Raw genomic sequence first — 9,554 nt, forward strand, 5'->3', positions numbered from 1 at the left:
TCCCCCCCTTAACTCCCGTCCGCTGGAGCTGGGGGGCGCGAACCCCTGCCGGCACCCCGGTACCCGGCGCACAGCCCGCGGGTGACCCTGCCAGTGGGGGGCGGGGGGCTGCCCCATCTGTGCCCCCCCCCCCGGTGCCTGGGGGGGCTGCCCCAGCCGCGCCCCCCTGGCACCCCGCCGGCCCCTGCAGCCGGGGCGGGGCGGACCCGTCCCGCCGAGCCCACCCCGGGTTTTCCCCGGAGCCCGGTGCATGCTGGGACAGCGCCGCCCTCCCGCTCCGCCCTGGGGCGCGGGGCATGCTGGGAACGGAATCCCCAGGGCTGCCCCTGGCCCCCACTGCGCATGCCAGGGAGGAAGCTCCCCGCTCTGCCCCCTCCTCTTCCTGGCCCTGGCCGCGGCGGGGGGAGGGCGCCGGAGAGGGACCCGCCGAGAGACCCCGGCCCGCCCCGCCCCGCCCGGGGCAGCAGCTGCCGCGGCACCATGAGCCGAGGTAGGTGCAGGGCCCGGCCCGGCCCCCCCGCCCCGGGCCCCCTCTGGGGCAGCCGCCCCCCAGCCCGGCCCCTCCCCCTCCCCCTCGGGGGGCTTCGGGGCCGCTCCCCCCCCCCCGGGGGCCAGCCCCTCTGCAGGGGCCCCCCCACCTGCCGGCCCCGCGCGGGGAGTGGGGGCTCCCGGGGGGTGCCCTGCCATGGGGGGGCTGGGCTGGCTCCCCCCCCTCCTCGGGCCCCCCCCATCAGTGGGTCCAGCGCTCAGCCCGTGGGGCAGGTCCCGCTCGGTGCACGGCGCTGCCTGGCCTCAGCATCCAGTGGGGAGGCCGGGGGGGGGGAGGTTGATTGCCCCCCCAGCTCGGACTGGGCCCCCCCCCCCCGTGTTATCTATCTGTACTGGGGTAGCGCCCGCCGCGGAGCAGGGCTCCGGTGCGCCAGGTGCTGCACGCCCCAGGATTGGGGCCGGCCCCGTCTCCCCCTCCTGCCTGCCGCGCCGTTTGGCACTGCTGGACCCTCGTGTTCAGTTCGTGGCCAGGGGCAGGTCACGGCTCCCTGCATCCGGGGCCCGGCCTGGCCTGGGACGAGGCGCTCCGCGGGTGGGCGCAGCCCGTGGCACCCCAGCTGCCCTGTCCCACTTGTCGAGGAGCGGGACGGAGGGTCCCGTGGTCAGAGCAGGCGGCTGGGAACCAGGACTCCCGGCTTCGCCCGGAGTCACGGGGCCGTCGCTTCCCCTCGCTATGCCTCTGTTCCCCGGCCTACATAGACTGGAAACTCCCTGGGGCAGAGACTGGGTCTCGTCTGCCTGTGTGTACAGCACCTAGCGCGGAGGGTGGATCAAAGGGGAGGGACTGACACCATCCCCGCCTTTGGGGCTGCCTGCTGGGGGTGTGGGCACCGCAGGGCGCGTTGGATTTGTCCGGCTGCAGTGTCCGGTGGATTCCAGGCCCAGTCACAGCTGGCAGCGCCCTTTGCGGGGCGGCCGGATTGTCGCTGCGGGCCCTTGTTCTGAGCTGGGCCGTGCACCGTGAAGCTAGCGGCTGCTGGCTGGGGCCGTGACCGGCGTCTTGGGCCCCCTGGCGTGCTGGGAGGCTGGAGTCACGCAGCTGGTTCAGGGACGAGCCCTGGGGGGGCGTTGAGCCCTGTTTTCTCTCACTCCTGGTTTATTGGCACCTCCAGGTATAGCGGCATCTCTGGTGTGTAGGGCCCCGCCAAGGCTGTATCTAGTAGACCGTCCCCGCGGGACTCCTGTCCCCCCCAGCCGGCTTCTCCCCTGTGTCCCAGGGAGAAAAACCCTCCTTTCCAGCATCTGCTGTCCCAAATAGGAGTCGCGGGGCCTGACACTGAAATGCAGCCACCTCTGGGATGGGATGTAGCCGCTGTTTTAATGCTCCAAAGACCGGGGCTGAAAATACCATTCATCGAGTCTCCTTATGTTTTTATCCTGTGTGTCTGTGTCGGAAACCGGGGCAGCGTCCCTTGGCGTGGGGGGGCATCTCCGGGGCACTGTCCAGCTGCCTGCCCCGGTCGGGCACGTGCTGCGTCTGTCTGTCCCGAATCCCAAAGATGGAGCCGTCCCTCCATTGCAGGCCCCTCACCTGGGCATCTGGGCAGGAAGGGCCACAGGTTGCCCAGCTGTCCCGGCTTCCAGCCGCTCGGTTCAGATTCTGAGCCCCGGAGCTCGCGAGGGGATCCGGGGTCAATCCTGCCTCTCTTGCTCCTGCCCAGCCTTGGCTGGCAAAATGCAGCCGGCACGCGCGGGGGGAGCTGGCCTGTTTCGGGGGCTTCTGGTGCGTTTCCATGGACTACCGCTGAGCTGTAGCCCCCAGGAGGTGGGTTCTGGGCTCGCCAGGGAGCAGTGCGGCACCCGAGGGTCAGCGCCCGCCAGGCACGGCCTGAGCTCGGACCCCAGCAGGGAGGAAGCGGGTCTCTGCGCCGGGCTCCCCGCCCAGAGGCTCTGCTGCCGGGCACTGAGGCGGGACCCTCCCTCGGCTCTCTTGCAGGCGTGGGCTAGCGGCGGCCGCGGTGCACGGGGCTGCCAGGGCGAGGGCGCCCGGCCGTGAGCGCAGGAGGGCACCGTGCATGCACTTAACGCCAACATGTTCGCAGCCACCAGCAGGTAGGAGCAGGGCTCAGCCCCCCACCCCCCTCCCGGCCCGCGCCGGGGATTACAGGAGCCGGCAGCTGTTTGCAGGGCCTGGCCAGCGGTTAGTAGGTCAGGCGTAGCCGGGGATTAACGGGGGCGGGGGGGGTGTTACAGGGCCCACGGGGCTGGAGAGCAGAGGGGTTGAGGACATGCAGGCTTCCGACCCCCCCCCCCTCACTCCCGACCCGCAGCCCCCTCGGCGGCCCCTTGCTCAGACCCCGTCTGGTTCCTGCTCCCAGGAGCCTTTGGCCAGGTGGATCCTCAGCCTCCTGCTCGTAACTATCCTATAACCCGGCTCCCCTCAGCCAGGCCCCCCTGTTCCCCAGGGCCCCCCTTGCTGCCTGGCCGGGGCTGTCTGTCCGTCCGTCCTTCCCCCACTGACTCGGCTGCCTTGGCAGGCGTCTGAGCGAGCGGGGGGCACAATGAATGGCGGTGATGAGCGCCCCGGCGGAGATCCAGGTGGGTGCCCGGTGGCCGTGCCCGTGGGCTGGCAGCGGAAGGTGGAGGAGGGCGCCGTGCGCTATATCAGGTGAGGCTCCCCCCCTTGGCAGCGGCACCGTGGCCCCCTGGCCTGGATGTGTCGTCCCCTCCCCCCTCGGACCGGTCCTGACCCCCCCCCCCCATCCTGTCCCAGTCCTAGCGGCACGACCCTCACCTCGCTGGACCAGACCCGCGCCTACCTCCTGACGGACGGCACCTGCAAGTGCGGCCTGGAGTGTCCGCTCAACATGCACAAGGTACGGGGGGGGGGACCCCACCCTAGCCACGGGGGGATTCCCCTAGTGCGAAGGGGGCACTGCCAGGATGCGCTGCCTCGCACTCGGCTCCCCTTTGCTCCTGGAAAGGGGCGAGGGTCAGAGCGGGCAGGGGCTGGGGAAGCGCTCGGCCCCCCACGACACGCCCGGTGCCCCTCGGTCTCAACCCACAGCCCCCCGCTGTCCCAGGCCAGGGCTCCCCTCGCTCCCCCCAGTGCGGCTGTGACCCCTCCCCGCTCCCCCCCGGCAGGTTTTCAACTTCGACCCGGCGGCCGTGGTGGTGGCGCGGGAAGGGGCTGGGGCCCGGGGCGACCAGGACATGACCAAACTGTGCAACCACCGCCGGAAAACCGTCGCCATGGCCACCCTGTACCGCAGCATGGAGAGCACCGCGCCCCGGGGCCTGCCGCGCCTGGGCCCAGGTAACGGGCACCCCCCACCCCCGCCTCGCCGCCATCGCCAGCCTAGACTGTCCTTCTCCCTGCCCCCCATGCCTCCGCCCCTGCCAGTCCCCCCACCTGCCCATCTTCCCCCTCCCCTGGGGCTTCCTCCACCCCCACAATCAACACCCCCCCTCCCCCCCCGGGCTTTCGCCTGCCCCAGAACCTGCCAGTAGAAACTGCCCCGGGCTCCCCACGCCCCCAGTTCCTCTGCCTCCCCTCCCCCCCCGCCCCCGCAGGGCTCTCCTCCTCCTGGCTGGGGGGGGGGGGCAGCCCTGGTTCCCAGCCCTGCCCCTGCGAGCTCCCAGGGCAGTTGTGGGGCGAGCAGGGGGAGGGGGGGGCAGGGATCAGCCTGGCGGGTCCCGGTGCTGAGACTCCCCCGCGCTTCGTTGCAGGGGCCGGGCTGAGCCAGATGTGCCACTCGGGCGCCGCCAACCGCCAGCAGCAGCCAGCAGCGCCCTTTGGCAGAGCGCCCGGCCCGGAGGGCGAGGGCCCCGGCAACCTGCGGCCCGGCAAAGCCCAGCCCGTGGAGAAGGCCCCCGAGGCGCGAGCGGAGCCCTGCCTGGCCTGCCCCGGAGACCGTCCGGCCAGCGCCCGGCCCAGCCAGACCTCCTTCCCCCGCCACCACAGCGCCCTCTTCGGGGACGTCTTCCCGGGCAGGACGCCCTGCGCCAGCCCCGGCTACCAGGGGCGCCCGGCTTTCGCCCTGCAGAGTTTCGGGCTGGAGCCCCTGGACCCGGCCCCTCTGCCCTTCCCCCTCGGCGGCCTCCACTTCCCCCCGCCAGATGAGATGGGGCCACCCACTGCCCCTAGCCCCCTGGGGAAGCCTCCGGTCCCCGCCACGCCGCCCCCCGAGGGGGCCCCCGCCTGGACCAGCCGGGCCTGCCCCCTGCCCGTCGGCGCCTCCCTTGGCAGGCCCTCGGCCGGCTCGTCCCCGGGGGGTGGCACCGCCGAGCTGTCCCCCCAGCGCTCCCGCCCCACCTCCGCCGAGCCCCCCAGCAACGCCTTAGCCAACCAAAGCAGCAATAACCCGCCAGTGCCCTTAGGAGCCGTGCCCGAAGGCAAGGGGCCGCCTGGCTTCCTGGGCCTGCCCCTGAGCCAGTTCCTGCAGCCGCCGGGCGGCCCCTCCTTCCCCGCCAGCAGCCTGCTGAGCGCGGCCGCCAAAGCCCAGCTGGCCAGCCAGCGGCGCGCCGAGGAGCCCCCCTCTAGCACTTTACCCGGGCGCCTGCTGCTCTCCGTGGTGGGCGGGCGGGCGCTGGCCAAGCCGCCCCGGCGCCAGCGCCGCTCGCCCACGGTGCTGCGCCTGCTGAAGGACTCGCAGCAGGGCCGGGCTGGGCCGGAGGAAACCCCCGCCCGCCGGGCCCGCCCCAGAGAGCAGCCCCCCAGGCAGCCCCCGGGGGGCAGCCCGCCCGCCCCCGGCCAGCCGCTGTCCTCCCTGCTGAACCTGCTGGGCGCCCAGAGCAACCAGGCCCCCGGCCTGCCCCCGCTGCCCCTGGCCGACGGCCCCCCCGGCCTCCTGCCCTCCTTCCAGGACTTCAACAGCCAGCTCCTCGGCCTCTTCAGCCAGCTGGCCTCCGCCTCGCCTGACCCGGCCTCAGGGAGCCCCCCGCAGCCGAAGCCTGGCGCCCCGCCCGCCCCCAGCATCGCCGCAGGTAGAGACCCGCCGGGGGGGGGGGGGGGGGCTGGGGCTCCATGGCTGCTCACCGGGCTGCAGGGCGGGGGGCCGGCCTCATGCTCAGCGGGGTGGAGGGGGCCCCAGCTCAGGGGACCTGGGGCGGCCGAGAGCTGTGGCGCGTTCTGGGGGGCAGCGCCCGCCGGGCCCCTCTGACCCAGCCCTTCTCTTCGCAGGTGCTGCTGTCTCGCCCGCCGCCACCAAAGCAGCCTCGGCCTTCAGCCCCGGCAGCGGGGAGGGCAGCGGGGGGGGCCTGGGGTGCCCGCTGCCCCCGACTCCGGAGCCCTTCCCCTTCCTGGGCCAGGAGCAGCCGCTGCCCTTCGGGGGCTCCCTGCCCCCCGGCCTCCTCCAGGGCGGCTTCCTCGGCTCCTTGCCCTTCTCCCTGGCCCTGGGCCAGCCGCAGCTGCTGGGTTGCCCTGGGCAGGGGGAGGCGCTGCTGCCCGGCCTGGGCCTGCCGGGCGAGCCCGAGGGCCAGGTGCTGCAGACTCTGCTCATGGCCTCGCTGCTCCAGAGCCAGCCTCTGCTGCCCCTGGGCGGCCTGGGCCTGCCCAGCCTGGACCTGCTGCAGCAGCCTGGCAGCCTCCTCCCAGCCCTGCTGCCCCTGCCCGACCCGCCCTGCCAGGGGGACAAGGCGCCCGAGGCCCTGCTGGGGGGCGAGACCTTCGCCGGCCTCCCAGACGGGCTGCAGCCCCTGCTCTTCCCGCCAGCCGTCCTCGCTTTAAACTCGGCTCTGCTGGCAGCCGGCCTGGCCGCCCCCGACGCCGGCCCGGTCCCCACCCAGGTGAGGCTGTGCTCGCGGGGTGCATTTCATGGGCCTGCCCCACAGCTGGGCAGGGGGCGTCTCCGGAGCCCTGGGAGCTCTGTGCAGAGCAGAGCAATCTGCCCCCCCTCCCCCCCCCCCAGGGTGTGTGACTGGGGGGGCGTCACCCCAGGCCTGCTCTGACTCCGGGGCCGGGTGGGGGGCAGGCAGCGCCCAGCCTTGCTGTCTCAGACCTGATGCAACTTTCTCCCCCCCCCAGCCGGGCGTCGCCAGCTCCTCCACGGCACCTACCTCGACCGGCACGACGCCCACGACTACTGAGGCCCCCCGCGCCGAGGGCAAGGCCCCCGAGCCCCCCGGTTCCTCAGGGAGGCTCAACCCGCTGATGCCGCAGCTCGTCAGCCCCCTGCTGAGTGCGGCGCTGCTGGGTGAGTGATGCCGGCCCGGGCAGGGGGGCTGACGCTGAGCCCGGGGGGCTGGGCCCTGGCCCGGAGCTGGGAGGATTCGCCCCCCTGGGCTAAGGCCTGTGGGAGGGATCCATGGGCCCCCGGCCTGGATCCTGGGCCCTCCCTGCACTGCCCCATGGCTTCCACCCCCCACTGACTCTCTCTCCCCCCCCAGGTGACCTGTCGGCACTCAGCCCCCTGGGGGCCACCGGGAACCCCCTGCTCCAGAGCCAGCTGCAGCTGCTGGCTCCTGCCCTGCCGGGGCCCCTGGGCCTCCAACTCTTCCAGGGCCAGCTGGGGAGCCCCAGCCCCCTGGCCTGCCTGCTGCAGGTGAGCGGGGGCTGCGAGGGGGGAGGGGGGGGCTACAGGGGGGGGCTGTGGTTTGGGCAGCTCCAGGTGGGACATTGGATGCTAATTATTTCAGATCTGATTTGCATATGCGGCTTGTCGGTGCGCAGCCGGGAAGTTCGGTCTGACGCCCCCTCCCAGCAGGGGGTTGGGGTCCCCCCCCTCGCTGCCGCTGCCCCCCTTCCCTGCTGGGCCCATCAGGCGGGGCTAGGGCAGCAGCCCTGCCCACGGGGGAGGCTCCTGGAGCGTTGGGGGAGGGGGCACCAGGCCTGCCCCCCCTCACGCTCTCCCCTCTCCTCCCTGGCAGCTCAGCCCCGGATTCGGTGTCCCTGAGAAACCGGCGCCAGCGACAAGTGAAGGCTCCTCCCCGAACCCGCCCGGCCTCCCGGAGCCGGAGCCGCCGGCCCCCTTCACCCCCTTCTGCACGGACGCTGCCCCCGCCGCCCTCCCAAGTGCCTTAGACTCCCCCTCCGTGCCCAGGGCCACAGACTGCCCGGCCACGGGCGCCCTGGAGCCGGCCGGGCCGGGCCAGCCGGGAACGCTGGGCTTTGCCACCCCTGTGGGGCAGCTGGACACGGGTGCCGTGGGACCCCCCTCCTCCAGGACCCCCCTGAAACGGGCACGGCGCAGCGGGGAGGGGCTGAACGGGGACGTTCCCCCCCGGGGCCCCCCTCGCAGAACCAAGAGCGCCCGCCGTGGGGCGGGGCGGGGCCGAGGGGCCTGGGGAAGCAGGCGGCATTTCAACGGGCAGGCGGGTGAGCCGGGGGAGAAGGCGGCGTCTTCGGGGCACCCGCCCCACCCAGCCTGGAGGTGCAACGGTGAGATCCCGGCGCCGGGCAGCCCGCTCGGCCAGAGCAAAGCGGAGGAGATAAAGGTATGGGGTGGGGGGGCCCGAGGATTCAGGAGCCAGATTTCGCCCCCGCCTCTCCCCTCAGCCCAGGGCAGGCCCCCTTGACCAGGGCGGGACCCACACGCTGGGCCGTGGGGCCAGCCCCTCGCCTGGCTGTAGAGGTGGGGGGAAGGTGGGGCCCGGCGGGGGAGCCAGCACGGTGCCCCACCCAGCCTCCTCCTTCATCTTTGCAGGGGAATCCCGGGAGGCTGCGCCCGTCACGCCGTGGGCAGAGGAGGGTCAGGTGAGTGTGAGGGGAGACCTGTCCCCGCCCCCCGGGGGCTGCACCCCGAGCTGGCCTCCCCCTGACGTGCTCTGTCTTTGCAGTGCCCCCCGGCCCAGCACCCGCCTGGAAACGCCGCGAGCCAGGGGCCCGAGCGCCGAGCCAGGCTGCGTCCCCCCGGTAAGTGCTACGCGCTGGGGGCGGGAGGGCGGGGGGTTCTGGCTGCAGGCCCCGGGAGGAGACGCGTCCCTTGGCCAGGGCCCCAGGGCATGGGGCGAGGAGCCAGCAGTCTGGCCCCGTCCCGGCCCAGCACCCCCTTCTCCCCCTGCAGGAGGATGGTGCCCCCGGGCGGCGCCCCCGGCCTGGCCGCCCTGCCAAGAACCGGCGCAGGAAGCTGCTGACGTAGCATCGGCCCAGCGGCACCAGGGGGAGGCGAAGTCGAGTGCGCCCCAGCGAACTGAGCGGGGGGAGGCGCAGCCGAGGCCGGGCCCGCCGCAGCCAGGAAGGAGCCCCCGCCCGGGGCTCCCCGTGGACAGTGGGGGACGCAGATCCGCAGCGGGCGTGGAGGGGGCGCCCCGCCTGTGCCGGCTGGAGGTGCCGTTGCTGGCGATGGGCACTTGCACTGCGTCTCCGCCGCGCCCTGGCCTGCCAAAGCACTTCAGGAGCCATTCTGCAACGCAGTGAAATCCCAGGGAGAGACGTGGCAGTGCCCCCCCAGGCCGGGCACGTACGGACCGGAGCTGGGCCTGGCCCCAGCCGCTGCCCCCCCTTGGGTTCAAGGCTCTGGGGGGGAGGGCCACAGGCTCGTCCCCTACCTCAGCCCTGCGGGGGGCAGCAGGGCACGGAACGCCTCAGGGGTTAGCTTAGTGCACATCTCACTCACCAAAAAGAGCCCTGCCCCACAGCGGCCCTCGCCGTGGGGCCGGGTCCACCCCCCAGGGCAGCCGGCAGGGTGAAAGGTACAGAGCAATAAGCTTGGGCAGCGAGCCGGTGCCCACGGGGGGTTGGCTGGCAGCATTGCGGAGCCGGGGGTGGGGGGAGCTTGCCATCCCACGCTGCCCTGCAATCCAGACTGGGGGGCAGCGGGCCCCCCCAGCCAGCCCAGCCAGGGGGCACTGTGCCCAGCCCCCAGCCCGGTTTTTATTTTTGTTGTTTTTAACTCTGCGAACACTCAGGTCCGGCAGCTGGCGGGGGCCGGCCGCGCCGCCAGCGCCACCCACCCGCCCACACTACGCACCCCCGCCTCCAGACTGCTGGGGGGGGGGGGGATTATGCAAAGCGGGGGGCAGCGCCCAGTGGGGCGGGGGCTGGGCCTTGCCCCCTTTACCATGGCGGCCTTGCTTTTGTAGACGGGTCCTGCGGGTTGTGTAACGCGGCAGGCGCCCCGGGGAGG

The 9,554-nt window shown here is 73.5% G+C and overlaps 1 protein-coding gene across 1 annotated transcript; it reads left to right on the forward strand.

Annotated features, from left to right (window-relative positions):
* The first annotated feature begins 340 nt into the window (after positions 1–340).
* MBD6 (methyl-CpG binding domain protein 6) lies at positions 341–9,321 on the forward strand. Its single transcript, XM_067529788.1, has 13 exons — positions 341–490; positions 2,486–2,601; positions 3,027–3,157; positions 3,263–3,365; positions 3,634–3,805; positions 4,219–5,475; positions 5,672–6,276; positions 6,515–6,683; positions 6,877–7,031; positions 7,357–7,923; positions 8,133–8,182; positions 8,266–8,341; positions 8,493–9,321. Exons 3-13 carry the CDS (start codon positions 3,051–3,053, stop codon positions 8,565–8,567), a joined length of 3,336 nt encoding a protein of 1,111 aa, XP_067385889.1. The 5' UTR covers positions 341–490; positions 2,486–2,601; positions 3,027–3,050; the 3' UTR covers positions 8,568–9,321.
* The last annotated feature ends 233 nt before the right edge of the window (positions 9,322–9,554 follow it).

Source organism: Emydura macquarii, unplaced genomic scaffold (assembly GCF_026122565.2).
Source record: "Emydura macquarii macquarii isolate MOO-44397 ecotype Brisbane River unplaced genomic scaffold, CSIRO-AGI_Emac_v2 contig_2994, whole genome shotgun sequence".
Classification (NCBI taxonomy): Eukaryota; Metazoa; Chordata; order Testudines; family Chelidae; genus Emydura; species Emydura macquarii.

Bases quoted from the DNA above. Each gene is read 5' to 3' on its own strand.
- MBD6 (XM_067529788.1), top strand. From the start codon at position 3,051: ATGAATGGCGGTGATGAGCGCCCCGGCGGAGATCCAGGTGGGTGCCCG. The intron at 3,158-3,262 runs GTGAGGCTCCCC...ATCCTGTCCCAG, and splicing joins GGCGCCGTGCGCTATATCAG to TCCTAGCGGCACGACCCTCA. The intron at 3,366-3,633 runs GTACGGGGGGGG...CCCCCCCGGCAG, and splicing joins GTCCGCTCAACATGCACAAG to GTTTTCAACTTCGACCCGGC.